The sequence below is a fragment of the Solanum lycopersicum genome, chromosome 1 (assembly GCF_036512215.1).
Source record: "Solanum lycopersicum chromosome 1, SLM_r2.1".
Classification (NCBI taxonomy): Eukaryota; Viridiplantae; Streptophyta; class Magnoliopsida; order Solanales; family Solanaceae; genus Solanum; species Solanum lycopersicum.
The window spans coordinates 73,641,459-73,665,327 of record NC_090800.1 but is presented as its reverse complement, the minus strand read 5'-3'; the positions used below and the strand labels follow the sequence as shown (position 1 = coordinate 73,665,327).

The 23,869-nt window shown below is 30.7% G+C and overlaps 2 protein-coding genes across 2 annotated transcripts; one reads left to right on the top strand and one right to left on the bottom strand.

The window, feature by feature from the left end:
• The first annotated feature begins 4,768 nt into the window (after positions 1 to 4,768).
• On the top strand, positions 4,769 to 6,633 carry LOC101257208 (protein JINGUBANG). Its single transcript, XM_004229121.5, has one exon. The coding sequence runs from the start codon at positions 5,071 to 5,073 to the stop codon at positions 6,319 to 6,321; it is 1,251 nt and encodes a 416-aa protein (XP_004229169.1). The 5' UTR covers positions 4,769 to 5,070; the 3' UTR covers positions 6,322 to 6,633.
• A 5,563-nt stretch (positions 6,634 to 12,196) lies between these two features.
• LOC101257506 (ubiquitin carboxyl-terminal hydrolase 24-like) lies at positions 12,197 to 22,434 on the bottom strand. Its single transcript, XM_004229122.5, has 6 exons — positions 21,834 to 22,434; positions 16,203 to 17,035; positions 15,503 to 15,747; positions 14,427 to 14,569; positions 13,091 to 13,267; positions 12,197 to 12,739 (listed from the first exon to the last, which is right to left on the bottom strand). The coding sequence occupies exons 1-6, from the start codon at positions 21,846 to 21,848 to the stop codon at positions 12,551 to 12,553; spliced, it is 1,602 nt and encodes a 533-aa protein (XP_004229170.1). The 5' UTR covers positions 21,849 to 22,434; the 3' UTR covers positions 12,197 to 12,550.
• Positions 22,435 to 23,869: the final 1,435 nt, after the last annotated feature.

Sequence of the window (23,869 nt, the reverse complement as noted above, 5' to 3'; positions counted from 1 at the left end):
GTATATTAAACTAACGTATCTTAGGAGCGTACCATGTTAGTGGTCCTTCCTACCCAAATTAATGCCTTTTATTTCTCGTATTGGGGTTACTTGCAGGGGTGTTCACGGTTTCGAAAAAAATTGATTCAAATTAAAAAATTGAATCAAACTGATTGAATAAATCGATTTTATTTGGGTTAGTTGTGGTATAATTTTAGATTTTTAAAATCCGATAGTATATGGATTGGTTATGGTCTTGTTCGAAAAAAATGAAAAAATAACCGAGCCGAACAAATAAATTATATGCATACATAATATTTTGTTTTTATAAACAATTTTAAAGATCAACTTTCATCAAAATTTATTTATAATTTACTTATGAAAGATAAAATACCCAACGTAAAAATATTTATCTTATTGATTCTATATATATATATATCAAAATTTATTTGAAACTTTATTCATAGTAAATTCAATAATTGGAAGTTCTATAATGTCAGCCATCTTAACTATTTTTTTCGTTGTAAATGGATTGCTGTCACCTTTTTTCATGTTTTGAATGAATTGATTTCTTTTATTTTTATCTGTGGTTAATAACCGAATTACCAAACCAAATCACTAAATATATGTTACATTTTTATTTTTGATTGTGGTTAATAACTGAATAACTAAACCAAATCACTAAACATATACTACATTTGATTTGATTTAGATAATTTAACACTGAACTAAGTTGGTTTATTTTAATTTTAACCAATAACTTATTTAAACCGAACCGTAAACCCCCTAATTATTTTTGAATGACCTCATACTACTAAAAAGTGTTTATGCATTCAATAATTATATAATATCTTCAAATACATGATTATTAGTAAATTATATATTCACATTTATGTGTCATTTAAATAACCATAATAGCTTAATAATTTCTTTCATCCAAAATCAAGCCGTTAAAGACTTGAGACTTGGTTACCTTAATAGCCGTTTGGTTATTTTATAAGAAACATCTTATATATGTATTAAAAGTTATATTAGTTTTACTATGTTTGATAGAAATTTGTGTTAGGTATAAAAGTTAACATAACTTATACCATGTTTGGTTGGTAAGAATTTAAATATTGTATAAAAGTTAATTTATATGGTGTTTGATTGCATTTTTTTAGTCCTACATAATTAATACCAACATAACTTGTGAGAAAATTTATGTATAAAGTTATGCAGGTTAGAAGGTGGAATAAGTTATGTGGGTATTAGTTATACATGTATTAAAATGATAAATTACAGATTTACCCTATAAATTTATTTTATTTTTTAATTGACAACTATACTGTTTTTCTATATATGTCTTTTTTTTTGTTTCTTTTTATATATAGGCCATTTTCATTTCTTTTAATTTTTATTTATTTATGCAAATATAAAAATATGTTTTTAATACTAAAAATTTGATTGTATATTTTTTCACGGTACATATGCTCTAATCAAATATTATCATTATATATTATTCAATATATTTCACATTTTATTAGCATGTATTATTATTTTGTAAATAATATATATTAATAATTTACAACAAGTTTAATATTCAATAGTTAATAATTCATATATTATAATCTAAACTTAACAAAATAATATCTACATAACTAATATCCGCATAGCTAATACCCGCATAATTAAACTCACATACCTAAACCCTGCATAACTAATACCTATATAACTAAACCATGCATAACTAATACCTACATAACTAATACATGCATAACTTAACCATGCATAACTTAACCCTGCATAACTTTACCAGTAACCAAACGACCTTTAAATGTATAGGGCAAAAGGGTTATCGAAATTGGACTACTCATTTCTTTGTTGGAATCTACCAAACAATTGAGGTGGCTTGTCATCATTGGTCAACATATGACATATATTTTCTTCGTTTAAAAAAGGATAACCTAGTTTGATTTAAAACGGAGTTTAAGAAAAAAAAAAGTGCTTTTAATCTTGTGGTTCTAAATTAAAGATATGTCAAGTGTACCAAAATGTCCTTTAATCTTGTGATCTTAAACATGTCACGTGGAAAGTTAAAGTTGAAATGTTGCAAAAAAAAAAGGTTATTTTTTTAAAAACTGACTAAAAAGAAAATAGAGTCATTTTTTTTTAAACGAAGAAAATATATAAAAAGAAAAAAATAATTAAAAATATATATAAAAAGAAAAAAACAATAAAACAAAGAAACCTAAATTTGTTTGGTCCAAAAAGTTGAGAACAGGCTGTTTGGGGTCTACAAGAAACTTGTTTTCATAAACTTATAATTTTGTTTTAGTCCAAGTAGCCGTTGCACCACCCTAGCCTCCTTAATTAATACTCCATTCATATTTGTTCATCTTTACGTGTTAACTGTATTATTTTAACAGGTTCAATATTATTTGTCTAGTTTATAAAATTAATAATAATTGATTATTTTATGTCTTTTATTTTTATTATTAAAAACTATTTATTCTTTCAATATATAAATAACTTATAATTTAAATCGAAATAAATTAATTTATGTTTATTTATTGAAAATTTAACTTCAGGAGAAACACTAAATAAGAGTACAATGATAAACTTACTTAATAAGTTTTAAGAGATATAAAATCTAAAATAGTGACATATAAATAAAAATGGACAGAACTAATAAATGATGGGAGTATAACCAATTTACTATAGTCTTTAAATATATTCTCTTAGTTCATATTTACTTGTTTATATTTGACTTGTCACCGTCTTAAAAAAATAATAAATAGAATGATAATTTTATCATATCGCTCCTAATTATTACAATTATCTGAATGCAGAGAGGGAAAAAAACAGTTAATAATAAAGGTAAAATGTATAAAATGGTGAATCTAAATCAGATAAATAAAAATAGATATGGTAAAATAATGACAAATAAAACTAGATGAAAAATATATTACAAAATAACTACAATTAATAATAAGGATAGTTTTCTTTTATAAATTATCACTTAATTTTTTTCAGATTGTTCAAATAGTGAGTATTATTTTGTAGTAAAAGTCAAAGAAGAAAGTATACAATATTGTCCTTTTCATTAGTTGTATTATACTCTAATTTTGATCAAAATTGTTATTACGATACCAAATTTTATGTAGGATTTTTTATTCCATAAACTATTTTTAAATATATTTTAAAGGTATATATGTGCTCACGTGAACACATTACTATTTATAATTATGCTATATTTTTTATATCCACATGAGCACATATATTCCTTTAAAATGCACTATTAAATAGTGTAGAAATAAAAGATAATTTCTAAAATTAGATATCATATCAGTAATTTCGATTAAAATTCAAATACATTTCTGACTTTTTTCTCTATTAGTTTTATAGCATAGTTTTTTGTCGCAACAAATGTTCCTTTTCACCCTCAACGCTCCTCTTTCCTAAAGTACACTTCCCCATAATTCCAATTTGTACTTCACACATCTACTCCCTTTTATATTTTAGATTTAAAATACATATATTTCATCATCTTTAATATATAACGAGCCTTTTAATTTAGTATTGATTGGTGTTTATATTATTTTATTTTGAACATATGTAAATAAATACTTAAATTTATATATAATTGAATAAGTAAATATAGTAGATACATTCAATTTTCATGACTTTTTACCTTACCTATTTATTTTAGTTATTATTGTGTCTAATATACATTTCTTCTTGAAAATTATATTACACGTATCTATCAAAGCATGACATATATATATATATATATATATTTAAGCTAAATTCGATTTAACGATTGGATTAAATTTGAATCGATCAAATAAAATACATTTTTAACTCATTACGCACTTTATTTTGTTGGTAAAAAGCATAGATAAAGTGGTATATGTATTTAAACACACTCCAGAAATTATTTGGTGGGTAAAATTTTTCTATATTGAGGTGTTTAGTTGAGTTGGTGATAAACTATATTTCAAGCATATATTATATGAGGAAATTAGACTATTAATGAGTTCAATAAAAGATAGAAACGATTTTTTAAAGCAAACTAAAAGTACTCTTAACATATGCGGTATTTTAATTACTTTGACATTTTAATGATTACGAGAACATGTTATATAAGGTTAAAAAAATGAGAAGCTTGATTGCCAAATATTAATGACAAAAATATTTGAAAATATTTCTGAATTTGGCAGATATTATTAGTTTATTTCTTGATTTGTAAAAATATTTTTTGATTTGGCTAGTTAAATTTAGATACACCTTCGATATATTACCTTTTATAGCAATCGAAATTTTAATACACTATTCATCTATTTTAATTTATGTGACACAATTAAAATTTTGAAAGTCAACTAAGCTTTTTTATCATGATTTTTTAACAAGCCTTTTAATATTTTAAATTATTAAATATTGTAACTTATGTTAGGTAATTTTTTCATGTATGTTTTCAAATATATAATTTTATTTTAAGGAAAACTTAACTTATATCTAAATTAATAATCAAAGTTAAGAAAGTTTGAATTTTAAAATTTAAGTGTGTTACATAAATTGAGATATTAAAAATATTGGGGAAAAAAAGATAGATATATTCTAAATTATCGTAAATGATCAGATACCCTCCGTCATATTTTTGAGACATTGGTGTCCTACCGTCGAGAAACTAAATCATATATTCCCTTCACTTTAACGAAAGACTAAATAGGAACAAATGACAAAACCCCATCCATCTATCTAATGTCTAATAAAGGTAAGATATGCGGATAAGATTATGACACGTATATATCTGTTAGTATAAAAGACATGTATGCTTTAATTTTTAGACGGCGGGGCACTACTGTCCTAAAAATATCACAGCTCATATCTGTATAACGTTTACGATAATTCGAAAATATATTTATCATTTCTCCCAAAATCCATAACGTCTCTATGATATACTAAATATTTTCCTTTTTATACGAACCACCAATATTTTCTATATCTATAATAACGTCTCTCTTTATAAAATCGATTTTTTAATTAAAAGCTCCATCTTTTTACTATCTTCTTCTTCTTCTTCATCTCTCTCTGTTTTCATATTCAAAAATGCTTCAATCAAAGCCAAAAAGCTTTCCACTTTCATCAATGGCATCACCACCCTACACAACTCCGTTGTTATCCGAATCATCAAACAGCATAATAAGCACCACAAGCAGTGAATCAGATGAAAGCCCCCAAACTTCGCAAAGATTTCAAGATTTTCAATTGAAGATTTCAACAACTCCCATTTCTTGTTTTCGCTCTTACAAATCCTTAGCTGTTCTATCAGGCCATGTAGGAACAGTTTCTTGTTTAGCCCTTTGTGGGGAATTCATTCTCAGTGCTTCTCAAGGTAAAGATATAATCGTTTGGCAACAGCCCGATTTACGCCAATTTACGAAATTCGGAACAGGAGATGGCTCTGTTAAAGCACTTATCACTATCGGCAACAAAGTTTTCACAGCACATCAAGATTCCAGGATCCGTGTATGGAAAGTTTCGAGAAGATCAGAGAATGTCTTTAGACTAATCGATACATTGCCTACAACAAAAGATTATCTCGGAAAATTCATGAAACAGAGCAATTATGTACAGACAAGAAGACATCATAAAAAGCTCTGGATTGAACACGCTGACAGCATTTCTTGTTTAGCTGTATCAAACGGCTACATTTACTCAGGTTCTTGGGATAAAACCTTAAAAGTATGGAGAATTTCTGATCTCAAGTGCTTAGAGTCAATTAAAGCACACGACGACGCGATCAATGGATTAGTTGCTAGTAAAAAAAATGGGGTTGTGTATTCAGCTTCTGCTGATGGAAAGATTAAAGCTTGGAAAAATATTTGTGGTACACATTCACTTAAGGGTATTTTGGAAGGTCACAAAGATGTATCTTTGAACTCTGTTGTGGTTTGTGAAGATGGGGTTTTTGTATATGGTGGAGGGTCAGATGGGTATGTGGTGGGGTGGGTGGGTAACAAGAATCTTGATAGTTGGAGATTGATATGTGAAGTGAAAGCACATGAAATGGCTGTTTTGTGTATGTGTTTAATGGTGGGTGAATATTTGTGTAGTGGATCAGCAGATAAGAGTATTTGTATATGGAAAAGAGAGATCAATGGAGGGTTGTTTAAGTTTGGTGTTATTAAAGGACATGAAGGACCTGTTAAGTGTTTACAAGCTTCAACAAATAGTGTTGGGGGTGGGTTTATGTTGTATAGTGGGAGTCTTGATAAGAGTTTAAGAGTTTGGTGGATTCCAAAGTATGGTGGTGTTGATAGTGATGAGAAAAAGGACTCATCTTTCATCACAAACTGAAGATTTTGTCTTTTTGTGTTCGATTTTGTTTTGTGGGATTATACTGAGCAAAACATCGATTATAGTTGTTTTTGTGAGTTTTGTATAATGTGTATTTGAAAGAGTTCAATTTTTTTTTTGGTTGTTTTAGTGTTTTTATGTGTAGTGTGGGTGTTAGGGACATTGAAGTATAGATTTTGAGAGGAATTGTTTTTTTTTTTTAATTTCTATATTTTGATTCTTTTATTATCATATGTATTTCTTGAGAATTGTAATATTAGGTCAATAGAGTGAAGTATACATCAATAGAAGATGAGAACAAGTTAAAAGAGAGTTTGTGTTTGTTTTTCATCTTTTAGTGAATGTCTTTTGACTTGGTCTCTTCTGATAATTATGTTCTTTAATTTTAGATGAAATTTAAATTTGTATAGAGATTATAAAGTTAAATAAACAGAGTCTAGGGTTTTTGTGAAAATGGGTTTTTTGCTTCCTCGAGGTAGTGATAAGGTCTGCGACTCTGCGTACACTCTACCCTTTTCAAACCACACTTAGTGAGATTCCATTAGGTATTATGTTGTTGAAATATAGAATTGAAAAAATAGACACATACTTCATAATTGACATCCTACATGATAAATTTCATCATACAAGACATCCCACGAGCTTACAATGTGTATTACGTCACGTAGGATGCAAGTGTCTGCTTATTAAACATCATGTAAGTTTAAGTGTCTAATTATGTACATCTCAAAATTGAAGAGCATATATATCAACTGAAACCAAATTAAAAAACCTATTTATATACAATTATGTCCTCGTTTGTTATTTTATATATTTCTAGAGAATTATAATTAGGTCAACAGAGTAATAGATATCAAAAAAAAAAAAAATGTGAACATTTGTTTTATCTATTGACATTAGTCTATTTAATTAATTCATCAGCTTGTGCATCTTATTATCTACTTGTTCAACAACCACCCCCTTTACAAATAGATTAACGATTGTATATTTTATTATTTTTATACATTATCATGCACAATTTTTTTTAATAAAATAAATAAAAGAATCAAGAAGCAATAAAGCCAAAGAAAAAGGGGGACAAGGGCTAAATAGTTATCTTCAATATTTATTTGCCTAAATAGTTTGTCTCCATCTATGGTACTCCCATAAATGGAGTGAATTACTACTCTATTCAATGCTCTTTTGCAACATAACAAACAAAGACAATTAATTATAAGAGTTAGTGATAGAATGGTACAATATTTAAATTTGAGTTTCTTTAGTAGAGAATTACTTTTTTTAGGGATTGTTTTATTTTGATATGAAATTTTTAATGCGAATTTAGATATAGTTGGACTCTTGTATGAGTACTGAACATCCCATTGAAAAGTGCATAGAGGGAGTATATTCTTTCCGTTGATTTTTTTCTTGTCTAATATTGATTTGACACATTCTATTTCTATAAGAATAATAAATAAAACGATAATTGTACTATATCATTGAATATATTTTCTTCGTCCATTTTTAATTGTTCTAGTTTTCTTTTTTAGAGTCAAACAATAATAATTTTAATTAGCCTTTTACGATATATTTTTATTATGTAAAAAATTACAATTTATAGTACTTTTTATACAGTTTTTGAATAATTTTTAATTTTTTGTATAATATATCGAATTAATTTAATTTAATTTAACTTTAAAAATTAGTCAAATTGACTTTTAACAACGGCATATTACATATATTAGACCTTAAACTTGGCTTCAAATTTTAACTTTGATCTCAAACTTTCATAGTGCATAAATAGGCATTTTAACTATCCTATCTTTCAATAAATAGACACGCAATTTTTGAAGCCAAAATGCGTGAAATGCAAACGCTCCCACGTGTATTAGTGTGTCAATCAGTGGTTGCCGACTAACTAAACATTTTACATATCTTTTTTATTAAAAAAAATATCTTACATGTCATTTTGAAACTAAAAGAAATTAAAATTAATTTTAATTAATATAAAAGAGATTCATTAAAGGTAGAATTATCATTTCAGCATATTTTCTACTTTTGTGGGCCTCGAAAATTACCCCTCACTCGCGCATAATGCCATTTCACGCATTTTGCCAGGTAAGAATTTCGTGTTTATTTATTGAAAGATGGGATAATTAAAGTGCTTATTTGTGCACTATGAAAGTTTGAGGTCAAAGTTAAAATTTGAAACCAAGTTTAGAGTCCAATATATGTATTATGCCTTTAATAATATGACAATTAAAAGTGAACAGACAGACTAAATTCAATGTTCAGGAAAATGCCAGGTAAAATAGAAACTAAATAATAAATTATATATTGATTTTTTGAGTTAGATAACTAAAAATTGATTTATAGTGAATAAGTAAAAGTGAATAAAATTCTTAAATTGTGTGATTAATCAAATACAACAAATTTTGAATAAGTTAGCACACAGCTCCATGAAACATGGGGAAGCTGCCCAAATCATGTGATACCTATTACACCATTATTAGACTAAGTGAACTTTTAGGATTCCTAGTTTTTTGTTTAGGAATTAACCTAAAGTCTTAACCAATAATAGGGCTCTTTATTTCTTTAATTAAGCAATTTTTAAGGAAAAAATATTTTGGCTAAAATTTGGTCAGAATTTAGTATTTTTTTCTATGTAATTTGCTTTTTAAAAATAATTTTATTCTTTTAATTTTAATAACTTTTACTAAAAAATGAAAAAAAAAATAGTTTTAGATTTTTAAATTTTTTGATCACTAAATTTTCCGGTCATTTACCGCTTCTCAATTTTTAATTTGCTAAATGTTGTTATTTCTTGTCCTTTCTCTTTTATCCCTATTAAGCTTATAGGATAATGATTTTTAATTTGCTAAATGTTGTTATTTCTTGTCCTTTCTCTTTTATCCCTATTAAGCTTATAGGATAATGATCGTGTTGCTATTACCAAAGAAAAATAAATAATTACTTAAAGTGTTTACTTGCTAAGAATTTCACAATTATTGTTCAACTAATCCACCATAATATCTTTATGGGAGCATTTTCTACATCCTTAGTGAGAATTTAAAATAACAAAAAATGTTAACCCCCCCCCCCCCCCCCAAAAAAAAAAAAAAAGAAAACAAAAAGACAATTTCATGTAAGATTTAATACTTTATACGTATGCATAATATGAAGTTTTACGACTTAACTAATAGCTAAATATTCAACGTTTATATCAACCTAATAAATGTATATAACTTTTGACATGGCTTAATCATCTTAATCAACATGTATTTTCAGCTCATTAATTAAATAATCACTTAATTATTTTTTCTTCGTTTTATATTAATTAATCATTATAGTAAAAATAATTGTGTCATCTTAGTTAGTCCATCTTACTAAATAAAAAAAATATGATTTTAAGCCGTGAATCAGAGATTTAAAAGTACTCACATTTATTTATAAAATTTTCAAGAAATCATGAACAGTAATCAATTAATATGAACCAAAGGGAGTATATTAGATTGGTGAGGGGGAGTTGGTTTTGTTGTTGCTCATTGAATTTCATCATGACTTGTTTTCAACTAGTATATTGGTTGTATTTGTGTGCCATGTATTCAATTACAAGGAGACACAATGGTAGGTTCACTTGACTCAAAAAGTATAACAACTCTTCATCAGCTTCATGTGTGTGGCTAATTATATTGCTACAAAATTATTATTACTTCTTGATTGACTCCCAATTTCTATATGTTTGGTAAGATGGAAATTATACTTTTTTGCTTCAATACTGAGTGAAAACTATTTTACTCAAAATTATTATACTCTCTCTATCCCAAAAAAATATTGGCTTCATTCGAAATACGAGTACCGGACTAACTAATGCAGTTGATTGTGAATTACGTAAGTGTAACATCTTTAATTTCTTGAGGAATTTACGTAGTTAGAAAATACATAGGAAGTATGATATCTTGACGTTGCAATACAATTCAAAATGTTTAGAAGATAATTTTAAAAAACTTATCAAGAAAGAATATATTTTTTGACTGTCCAAATAATAACTAAGACAATGTTTTTGGAACAGAGGGAGTATATTTGAAGGAAAATAGTGATAGTCGAGTGATATTTTGCTCTTAAATAAAACATAAATGATATTTCAAGACGATTCTCTAAACTTGGGTGACCATTTAGGAAATTAACTCGTAATTTGTGGAATAAATATATGATTCTTTCGTTCTTAATTAAATCTTAATATAATGTTTTAAAGTTTAAAACCCTTTAGCTTGATGACAAGTCTCTCTCTTTATGGCCCTACTCGACACTAATATAAATTTATCGAGTCAGTAAATTTCAAATATTAAATAATTGCTTCAAAGTATCTAGTTTTAAAAGTTAAAGTTGAAATACATTGGACCCTATACTACAAGATGAAAGTCTTGCTAGCTAGTTCTAAAGAACCTTGCCTCTAAGGATTGTTTAACAAAAACATTGTGTGAGAATGAGTTCTTAACAACTCAACCAACAATCTTTTATTTTTACTTGTAAATTTTGAATTCCTACTTTTTCATAATTTGCAAAAAAAATAATAAAAAACTGAAGTTTTAAATATAGTCATTTGGAGGTCTAATACACCACAGACAGATTTAAGATTTTAAAATTATAAATTCAATCATTAATATTTTTAACACGTAACACATTACATTTTTTTTTTCGAGAGTTGCCTCAAGTATCTTAATTTTTCTATTCTTTTTTTTTTTTTTGAGATTCCTAAAAGACTGTCATTTTTATTTTATTTTATTTTGGCTTTTTAGGTCTGTGGACTGGACCACGAGAACCAAAAAGAGCAAAGTAACAATAGTTTAGTTGAACTCAAAGGAAAGTATACAGATACATTTGTAATATTATATCAAAAAGGGGGACCAAAATATAATTCTTACTTTTTCCTTTTTGGTCCCTATACTTACATTAAAAGATATATTACTACCCCATTAAAGTTTAGATTTATTTTATTGTATAAGCATTTTCAAATAATACTTTTTGCTATATGTTGGGCAGGGTTTGAAAATTGACTCTATTATTTATTTATTTTTGGAGGAAAAAAAAAGGGGACCAAGAAAGTTCATATAATTAATTTCTTATTTTTTTTAAAAATGAAACTTATTTGAAAAGACCATCCAGTTCACCATAAAAATAAATAAATTGGGGACCATTTAAAAAGTGCAATTAGGAGAATTAATAACACAATAAAACAATATAGAAAGCACAATCTTTTTGACTTATTTTTGCTTATACTTTTCTCTTTAACTACAAAAAGTAATACTACAAGAATATCTAAACAATATTAATTCTTCTTTTCAATTTATATAACACGATCTAATTTGAGATATTTAAAATTTATGATCTAAAACACTCGTTGATCATTTATATGGCTACAGATCATTTTAGTAAGGAGAAAATTCTAATTTTACAATTAAATTATTTTCAATTATTAAAAAGTGACATGCGATATGTAAAGGAATATCTCTTTAATATCATCAATATTTAATCTAAGCCACCCTCATATCCTTAGAAAGCCTAACCCAATAAATTATTATGAAGAAACTAATTATTAATCCTAACAAAAGAGAATGTCAAAACAAGGCTAATCTAAAAGAACAAAAAAACAATAAAACAATTATTTCCGACTCAAATATATGAAACATTTAATCATCAGTAGCTTAAATATTTTACCTAAATGTTATTTTAAAAAGTTACGATGGTACAGTTTGTACATACCTCAATTATTTTATCGCGATCTGCTACTTATCATCAATAATATGGCTTTTTCCGGATGAAATAAAAATTGAATTCATCAAAAGCCAGAATAAAGAAAAGCCAAATGAACTACTACTTCAAAAGGACAGCATACTAATCTATCAATAAGCAAATGCTTCTATATCATATAACTGAAGAGAGGATACAGACTCATATATCGATTATCGAACATCAAGAAACATCTAGACCTCGACGCTCACTTCAGAATAGTCAAATTTTCCTAGTACAATGATGAGAGGGTACAAAATGAAACTGGTAACAAAATTCCATACATTTAACACAATACATGGATGATAATGGATGCTCCATTTCCCTGATGACCTTGTAAGAAGAAACACAGTAGTTATCTCAGACAACCCTGGACTGCACCACACTGCAGAAGCCGGTTGTTGCAATGTCCAATGGCTTAAGAATGTCTACTTCTATCCCAGCTCCATAAACAGGTTGCCTATACTTGTTTATAGAATAGAACGTAAGCTTGATCATGCAGCACTCTGTTGGTGGTGACAGCAGTAACAGAGGCATCATCAAACCGCAACCACTTCCCACTCTGGTGACGACAATCAGCAGTGTAATGCCCCTTAGAAGCTTCCCTACCGTGGTGGGTGATTGTGGACACAAGTTGATATTGTCGACCCTGTGTGTTAAAACAATAAGAACAAGACAAAAATTTAGCCTCATTTCTTGTCACATATATCGCGTCTTAATAGAAGAATGCCCTGCTTCATTGATAATGTATGCAAAAAAGGTGATGATTTTTCATTTTTGGGTCCAAACGGGCAGTTGATATGCACAGTTGACAGGGTTTCTGAAGAACAATTGACTTTTGACATGTGATGCATTTCCCCACTTAGAGTAAATGACAATTAATATTCCTTGTAAACAACTATAAAACTGTAACCAGAATTGTGAACTTCGAAAAATCAAATTATTTTCCACGATTTGGGATAGAGGGTTGAAAATGGACTCAACAAAAATTAAAGATTACCTCAGTAGTCGAAGAAGCAAGCAAATCACGGCTTATCACTAGTTCCAGAGGAAAATGCACCGGTTTAAGCAATTTGGTACTTCCATAGCTTCCATAACCAAACCGCTTCAGGTGCAAAATCATCATCTTAGGCAGTGTCTGTATGCTTATGGATTTCCTAGCAGTAGACACTCCAACCTGTGAGGAAATAAAGAATGTTACAGGTCACCAACATGTAGTATGTATCCTGCATTGATCCGCGAGAACACTAAGCCAGCTATAACTTGTAAATATTCATCCCGAGGAAAACAAAGATAATCCCGTTGACAGGAAATTTAATCAAGTGAAAGTCATTTTACTGCACTTAAATTGTAATTTGCGTATGCATCCTAACAAGATGAAAAATTGGTTAAGTGTCCCATATTTATTGCGGGAATGGGTTATCGACCCATCTCTTGATGTGGATTACTTTGGGAAATTCTCACCTCATGAACTAGCTTTTGGGGTTGTTTAGCGGCAGAGGTTCATTTTATCACACGATATCAAAGACTTGACTCACTCCAATTCTTGGTTACCCAATTTTAGATCCCCATGTTATTGATATTTTATCCATGCTCCAGATGTCCAGGACATATGGGAGGGGTTTTTAAGTGCCCCACATTGGCAAAAAGCATGGGTTATATTGTCTCCATTTCCCTGATGACCTTGTAAGTGGAAGTTTTTGAGTTTCAGTAAGCAATGCAAAGAACTTTAGGAGTAGCTTTTTGGAGCTGGCATGGAAAGACTCATAACAACTGCATAATGCATGGCTCACAATCCCAATAATCAATATGCACTTATGAACTCTCTAGAAGCCAGAAGGGAAAGAAACCCCAGATGAATTGAACAAAAATTTAATCACCTTTATGAACTGAAGGCTTGTTTTATCTAACCACCTTAATACTTTTGGTGTAATTTCCATGTTGTAGATGATGCACATGAATTATTGGAATTTCGTAAGCTCTCCTAACAGTTCTAATAGGGATAGTTTGACAGCCAATTTCAAACAGTAGGGATGGATTGACTCCTTACAGTAACTCGTAGCATTTCCTTATATCAAAATTTTTGAATAATACATTATCATGAAAAGTAAAAACAAGAAGGATGGTGAGCGGCCACAATCAATATCCTTAACAAGAAGGAAAAGTTCTTAGGGAATTTGTACACTAGAGGCCTCCTTTTAATAGTCATTTATCTAAGATTCTATACAGTTTTATGCAGTAGGTTGACATATTCAATACATGGCATTAGGTACAGGACCATTCCCAACCACAGACAGTATTAAGCCTAATGTCCAAAAGATAGCAGAGTAATTTACCTTTCCTGCGGCAGTTCTATATCCCTCAAGTGTCTCGGGGGCAGAAAATAGGCGGAGAGCATCTTGAATGTTATGAACAGCTTCGTGTGAAATGTCAAGATGGACCACCAAAAATGGTTGAACTGTCGCAGAGGCTTTGTTCCCTACAACAAAACAAAGTAGATTCAATGAAAAACTCAATCCAAGTTGAAACATAGTTGAATAGACGTCATAGGCCCTACAAATTTGTCATTCCTACCAAAGAAGATAGATAACACATATTATGCATGAGCACAACATCTAGTTGCCTCACAAAAGAGCTACCCCGTTTATTTCAGACTGGGAGGGCTTTTTATGTAGCAAATTTAGGGTTTTACAATGACAAAAAATAATACAGTAGGCCAATTGGTGGAAAAAAAGTTCCCACCATGATACAACCAAGAAGTACCTTTCCTTGCCAATTCACATAGTTATTCATTCGCATCTTACGCATCCATTAACAAATTTACAATTGAGCCAGAAGTCCAAATTTTATTATCTTGGAATTATAAAGTCAATATAAAATATACTGGTCACGTGTAATCTACATGCTCAAATAAAATCAAGAATAAAGCATACAGGAAATTTCTGATGTTCCCATTTTACAGATATTGTCATGTTGGCCATTTATTTGTAGTGTGATGCACTAATTCTAAAGAGACGAAAAACATCATCAGGGCTTCTTACCACTTATCAAATGTCATTTAAAATTTATTACACCTACGACTTTGTCATTTTACTTAAACCGATGACCCATATTCTTTTTTTGAGACAAACCGATGACCCATATTCCTTAAACGGTTATCACAGTTAAACCAGGATTCACATGGAGACTAGAAAATTTATGAAAATGGCATAGAAATATCACCAAACAAATTACCAATTTCAGTCCCTAGATTTGATTAGTCTAGTAGTCTTATGCTCTTCATAAGAAGCATACATTCTTTAGATAACAAGCAAATTTTTCTACAAGCAAATTTTTCTTTCTTTGATGAATGAAGGGATATCAATAATCGGCATCAAGTAGATGCAAAATAGTACAAAAAAAAAAACACTACCTCTCGCTTTAACAAGGCTCTTCAACTGCCCCCCAAAAATGGCACTCAAATTTGAAGGAACGAAGTCCTGAGTTCTTGTGACTGCAGATTTGTTCTTTGGCCCAACAGTTTCCCATTCCTCATCGTCTTCCGATGAAACAACAGAAGAATTTTTCCCACTTGAACATGATTGCCCTTCAAGCTTTAGTAATTCACCATGCATCTGATCCATTACAAAACTCAGGAACTCCTGTGCATCTTCTTGTCTGGGAAAATGTTAATAAAGGGAGTTTTGAGATACTTTACAAACATGACATATTTGTCCAATTAACGCTAATAAAAAAAAAACAATTAAATCATTCAGTAATGCCAATAAGTCAGATCCCATAGACAACAATCACAGTAGAAGGAGCAAGAAAAGAAACAGTAGTAAAAAAGAAGCGTTTTTTTCTTCTTCTATATTTTTTTTCCTTCTAGCAATTATAGGAGCTAGAAGAAAAAGGAGAATCAGACCAGTCAGGCAAATGTGTAAGTAATACAGTTTGGCAGCAAAGCAGTAACAGATTCCGTTGTCTTTCTCTTCTTAACAGACAATGGACATCATTAAGCTATGCAAGTGCATATCAAAATGGTGACGTCAAGGTATGCCACAACAAGGACATGGAAAAACATCAAGAAGGAACGCAACAATCACCACTAAGAAGTGTAAATAAGTATATACCTTGGTCTGCCAGAAATGGACTTAGGCACATCAGGAGTAAATTTCTTCAGAACTGCGTCAAACATTGCTGGGCTGAAGGGAGTACCAACTTCAACACTGGTTGCATCTTTCTTCATTGAACTTGTAGGACTAGGTACAACAAACTGAGAAAGAAACCCCACAAATGCAGCTAATGTTGGATACTCAGCCTTGGAAATACTGAGTATCCTTAGCTTTAGCAAAAGCTCAACAAAAGGAGAACAGGACAAAAGAGCTTGTAATGTAGCATTAAGGAAGCATAAGTTCCCTGGGTTGATTAAACCACGAGGTAGCAAGCCCGCAACATCAAGAGGACCACTAGATACCTCTGGGAGGGCCTCTTCTGAATGTAAAATTTTTGCTGAATTGCTAGTGGTCCCATTCAATTTTCCTTTACTGAGTAGTGCATCATCATCTCGTCCAGTAGTTCTAGACAACTTGTTGATGGCTTTAGCCTCATCTTCCAACACACATAAATTGCTCAAGTCAATATTGTGTGCCATTGCAGATTCTTCATGTCCATTGATGTAGTAATCATTGTGGACATCTCCATTCTGATTGATTTCTCTGAGCAAGTTATCTGCTCCAGCTTTCTCCTCTTTGAGAGTAGTAGAGGAATCTGAGCCTACTCTCTCTTTTGAAGAAGCGGGTTGAGAATTGGATACAGCACCGAAACTTCCAAAAGAAAAACCAGGCTCCGATTCTGAGGAATTAACTGGCACCTTTTCTTCCACGTGCTTATTCCCATCACAACCAGATGGCTGGTTCAGCAATGACTTTGTTTCATCTTCAGTAAATGAACCAAATAAAAATATCTGCAACATATCAAAGACAAAAGCAACAATTTTGGCTCTATCATTGCTAACCAAAATGGGAGGGGGAAAAGGCAGAATCACAGATAGTAATTTCTTCAAACTAAAGTATCACAAAACACATAGCACAACCGTCTAGTAAATCTACAGAAGCTGCAAAAAAAAAAAAAAACTGGATTTCAGTCATTTTCCATCCCCGTCATACTACCAATTACTTTTATCAAATATCCACCAATACTTATGACGCATGAAGCTCCTAAACTATGCATATGGAGTTAACAAGTACAAACCACACTTGATACAATTGGCCTGACACTGCTAATGTCAAATCCATGTACCAAGTTCATTTTTTGCCTGCAATTGTACCAGCTCCATTGAGTCTTTACAGCCACACCCCATCAGTTCAAATCCAAACTAATCTTCACAAGACTTGTGTAACCATAAATGTATGGACTTCATACACCTAGATAAATGCAGACAACTTCTGCTAGCCTAGGATCAAGGAATCTATTTTCACCTCTAGTGGGACCATTCTCCGAAGGATGACATTTTGGCCCAAACTTTAACTGAAAGAAAGCACATTACCGAGAAAAGGGCAGAGACATGAGTAAATTCATGCAGTTTTTTTTATCAGTTGAACATTTCATTTGCAAATCGTTATATACGCACTACCGAGCAACTATAAATCAAGATTCAACTAGGCCACTACCCCACACTAGTCTATTGATTCTATGGAACTCAATGTAATTCTAACAACAACTGAGCCTTAACTTCTGAATACATTACGTTCTATTCTTAGCTAAATTCATCTTGATTTTCAGAAACTGTAGCCCTTCCATAACAATGTTCCTTCATGTGATTTTTTATCTACCCTGTCCCCAATTATTACATTCAATAACCATAATATTACACTTCATCTTACGTGACACCTAAATGCTTAATATGCAGGACAAAGAAAAGAAGCAAAAGGAGGCATATTTAAATTCAGGAATGCTGTAACCAAAGAGGCATTTTCCATTTAAGGAAAACTGCCCATTGAAAGAAGCAGCTCATGGAAGATCTTTACCCAGGATCAAACAAGGTCAAGAAAAGAACCCTACAGTTAGGAAGCTTCCCACCCACCAATACATAGAAGGAAAGCAAATCAGAAGGGAGCAAGGCATACGGTCGTATCTTCTCAATCAAGGATCACCATTTTATCCCTGATTGAAGGAAATTCCCTAGGGTTATCCTAAAGATCAAATCAAAATCAATCAAGTAATCGATTCTCGCCTCTATCTCAGCAATATCAAGATCAAATCAAACACAACAAATTAGAATGGAATAATGACTTCGGCGACAATCAAGGTGAAAATGTGATACTCTACACAACAATGGTCATAAAGCAATTCATCACTATAAAGAAGATCATGATCGATGGAACAGATGTGCAACATCCCCTGAGCAAGAAAAACTATTTACTCTTTTATCTTATAAAAGCACTGTACTCATTATAGTTTACTAGCAAAGAGAAAAGAAAAGGAGAGATTAGAAAAGCTATACAAGTAGAGGCTGTGACCACTAACCACAGAAAAAATCTGGAACTGCCCATATCTAAGGAATCTAGCACAGTTCAGTTCATCACAACACAAACAGTACGTCAAAGTTCATACATAAGCTCTAGAACTCTTGTAACCCAAGGGGACTGGACATCACATCGGTGATCCAAACCAGTATAAAACATTTATCAATTTATTTTTTAGTACTTCACATTATGTTATATTCTGCTTATTAGTCTAAGCTGCAGGGGAGTCGAATTTTGTATAGCAATAGTTGCCTAAAATTTTACTACTAACGGAAAGATTTCACTTCACCACCCACCACCACCACCCTTACCCTTGAATTTCAAGTAATACTTATGTCAATTAATACCCAACACATAATTTAACAGAAGTGTAAGAACTACCCCTCAACTAAAAGAAATAGAGCAAAGCATGCCCTTATCATTTGTGGATTGACTAAGATTTGCCCCTCAACACGGAAAGTAGAACAAATTTTCCTTCCACTCGACTTCGGTCTCAAATATACCCTTATCATGAGTGGACCAAATCATATTTACCCCTCAAAGCTAACAATTTTTTTCTTTCAGTCAACCATTCTATTTTAAGGTCAAAATTTCATTTGACTTTTGTACAACGAGAGGAATAACAAAAGGAAACATGTGTAGTTATTTTTTCAAAAATACATATCAAAAGCATAGATTCACAAAACATTCTGTTTTGCTCAAAAGATGACTAATAACTCTGCTCTCTTTTAGTTGTCTTCGTGAAGATCTATAACTTCTTGTCTATTCAATTGCAATTATATGCATAATTTTAGCACAAACAAGATAAAATTGATACTTTATGGGTTTTGTTCTTTCTGGCATGGCTCCAAAAGTTAATCATAGAGAACCATTTGGAGGCAAAGGAACATTTTGTAACTTTTTATTGGCAGCAAGAAGCAATTCAACCATCATATATTACAAAAAGTGGGAACACCCCTAAGTCAAAAGTTGATTCACAAATTTAACCCATCAAAAGTTGAGTAAAAGCTTTGCCCATCAATTGTAAGTTTTTCGAAGTTTGTTTTTTGGATTTCGAGTATAATGGCACCCCCTGGAGGTTTGTAAATCCCACCTCATCAGTTCATTCATGAGTTCTTTTTGGTGAATACAAATTACCTATTACCAAAAAAAAAAAGGGGGGGGGGGGGGAAGAAATCACCTAGTGCTTTTTTTTGTCTCTGTTGGGGCTTAAACCTAAGACTTCATGATTATCAACCCACTTTATTAACCTCTAGGTCAAACCCTTGGGTTCTCAAACACCTACTAATTTGATTGATATTTTTTGTACAAAAACTGTTAACTTATCATTAATCACTATTATACTCTTCAACACCAATAGAGAATTATAAGTTACTTCAAGTTAATCATACACGTTTATTTTTTTCTAAAGAAGTTTCATTTGTTTTATTTAGAAGTCCACTACTATCTCTGTCAATTAAAGAAAATAATTCCCAATTGTCATATCCTTCTTTTGGCTTTTTATTCCCTGTTACAATCTTATTCTTATCCCCTTAGTCTCTTACCTATAAATGTTCATTTATTGCTACGATAAAGCTCTCAACATTCAGATTATAAATATATTTGCTCATGCTTCTATAACAATGATCATTGCATGGCCTGTTAAGGAAATCAAGTTTTCTGCATTCTTCATCAAAAAATCAAGGTTTCTGCATCTGAAAAGCTAAATTGCAAGTGAAAGGGTTTAAATTATGTATTATAGTAATGAGTACTTGGGATACTAGATCGACATATTGGCTTTAAAAACATATTTTTTCACTTCTAATGGTACGTCTGCATTTGGGTTCTTACACTGTTTTTCAATTGTTAGTTCCTTGACCCCTGTTTTCCGGTAACTACTTTAATTTTCCCTTGAAAGTTTGGAATCAATCAACGTTCATATCCTAAATAAACCTTCCACTATTTTTATTTTTTCAGATATAACATCTTATGGTATTTTAGGCCTTATCTCTATACCAACTGTACACTTGTGTTCTGATGAAGCTCCCTATGCAAGTACTTCTCTCTATTATATTCTTTTCATATTTGTACCGAACTAACGAACTCTCTCATCCTCCCTATCTCTGTAACCAAACACACCAAAGCAGTAAACTCCATGAAAAGCTCCATTGACAGACATTAAAAAGTTCTGAAGCCTTGTCTTCGAAAATCGAGTTATACAAAATTGTTATTTGCTTGGCTTAAGTGTAATTATAGACTATTGGGTATAGCCTTTGGAGTTTATTTGTCAATGTTAAGGTGGTTTGGTGAAGATTAAAGTTGGTTTTGAGTGGATTTTCAGATTGAAACTCCAACAAAAAGAAGAACAATAAGTTGTATGTTATTTGCGTGTCCAATGAATGAACGGACATACAATGACATTGTGTTAAAATTTAACACTTAATAAATTAATCTACATTAGCTCACCATTTAGTCATATGTTTTGAGGTTTCATTATTTTACCATAAAAGGATGCCATCACTAAAAATAAACATCATACTACTGATAATTATTTACAAATGATAATACTATTGGTAAAATAATTATTTACAATTGATAATACTATTGGTTGCACCTCACTTAAATTCGTTAATTTACCCCTCTCATGTACTTATCTAGTCTAACATTTAGTCTCAATATTTTGATCTCCTGGTCCAAGATAAGGTACATTAGATACATTGCATAATGTACACAGTTAAAATTTATCATTCCAACTTATCACAAGATTAACCAATTCTATTCGTGTGTTTCCCAGAGAGTAGCTAAAATATTTCTGTAACAGCATACCCATTCCGTCAACATAGCTTTCTTTTTCACTTCCTCAGTCACCCACAACACCATCAAAAAATCAAACTACCCAATACCAGTTAAAACAAAAAGCAGTCCCACAATTCACATAACATATCACACAAGCAAAAAGATACACATCACAAGCCAATGGCTCACAGCCAATAAACAAAGATACACCTATGAACCATTCCAAACATCAAAAGATTTGATTTTTTTCCATAACCACAATCAATCAATCACCATATATGAAACAAAACATTGTCTCTCTAACTTAAGCGGTATGTCAAGGCCAGAACTCAAGAACCCATTATAGTATATTATTCAAGACATTCTAAATAAACCCTACTTCCCATCAAACAAGAACAAACAGCAAATTACCAAAATATCAAAAAAAGCAAACGAGAAACAGCAAGAATCAGTAATACCCACCTTAGAATCACTCATGTTGTGCAGAAAACAGCAGTGCCGGAACTGATTGTTGATTTCTGAATAATATAAGCTAAAGTTAACAACTTTACGGTGAAGTTATGAAAATTCAAGGATTGCTTTGAAACCCTTGATGCTGCATCAATATAAGACATGAAATAGGAAGATACAAAAAGGGAGAAACAGGGCATTTAAGATTAAATGAAGAAAATCCAATAACGAACAGTAGAAGCATCGAATAATCCCCAATAACAGTAGAACTCAAACACCAATAAAGACAAGGATTGAAACAAAAAAGGATTTTGGGTTTTTCGTGAGTTTTGTGAATGTTTTAGGTTAGGTTTTTTTTTGCCTAAAAGAGGCTGCGGTTCACTTTATATATGAGTTAGCAAATTTCTGTTTTATCAATGGCTTCAACATTTGGAAAAATGATATTAAAGATAAAAATTTCATTTGTAAGGAAAAACTTTTGAATTTGTGTGAGTAGAAACAATGTTATCACTTGATATAATTGATTTTTTAATGTAAATTTAATTTATTCTTTCTAATCAAGCAAATGAACCGCAATTTTTATCAAAGCAAGAAGTATAGATTAGCGACTTACAGGGTCAAGTGGGAACTTGACAGCAGTTACTAAGCCTTCAAAAGGATGACGCCGACCACCTGTGGTTTGTACAGAACTGAAAGCTCAATGTAGACGACTTTAAATAGGTCAAGAAATTTATTTAAGATATTTATCTTCGTATTTAAGCTTGTGAACAAGAGATATTTCATAAATAATGGCATTGTTGTAAAAACTTTCTTTTTAGTATATTAAGTTTATTTTATTTTATTTTTAATGAAGTAGAATTTAAGAGTACTTCAGTTTTCTAGACTAAGACATAGTTTATGACGTAATTGACAAAAAGGCTAAAATATGAAGTGCATAAGTTTATTTTTTAGTGTATCTCATGCACATAAGCCAGAAAATTTAAAAGATACGATATATACTCATGTATAAAGAAGGTTTTACAAGTTCATTAGTCATGTCGGGGATTCAATACTTCCACAAGTTCATTAGTCATGTCGAGGATTCAATACTTCTATAAATACAAATTTATTATTACATTTAGATATATATGAGTACTCAACAAATAATATCGATTCCGATGGAGGAGGTGATTGATTGAAACGTCGTAATGAGAATATGATCATGACATTTAGCAGTATTGTAAAAAGCATTTTGAAGAGAGTCTCAAAAAGCGTAATAAGAACTTTTTTGTTGGGATTTATGCAGTTTTGATGATTGAAAAGAAAGATGAAATACGTCAGTTCAACATCGACCAAAGGTGCACTGTCATGAGCAATAGAATTCGAGAAAGCTTCTAAAATAAATAAAGACAAGAGAAATAAAGGAATGGATAATGTTAATTTCGTGAGGAAACCCAAGGAAATAAACATCTGATGAATTGAGAGAAAGAATCAATGAGTTTGATTTGAAGAAGGAGTCTAAAGAGGCAAATAGTTTTAATTGAAGAAGAAGTCTCACTTAAAGTAGAACTCTTAAAGTTTCCGATGAATTAAAGTTTTGAAGTTGGACTACAATACAACAGAATCAATTAATGTAATTTGAAGAAGAAGTCCAAAGAAGCTAGGAGTTTGAATTGAAGAAGGAGTCTTACTTGAAGTAAAACTCTAAGTCAATAGAGTTCAAGTCAATAATGAGTTTGAAGTGAACAATAACTCTATGATAAATTGTGCTTAAATAGAAGTGAAGTCGTTCAGAATACTGGTGCACTAATAGAATAAAAGAGCGATTGAGAAATTCACTTCGCAAGTACTACCAGTGAACTGAAGGAACACATCGAAGAACTTGATCCTTTTACAAAGTTTATGTGTTATAAGTTTTTCTTTGTGGATAAGTCTGGATGTAATCTTAGTTCAATGAGCTACAAATTGAATTAGTAGTGTTTTTTTAAGGTTGTGATAACTCGAAGCACATACCTTGGGAGGTTTGTGTTAAAGGTTAGGAATTAGAGTTAGTTCCTAAGATTACAAGA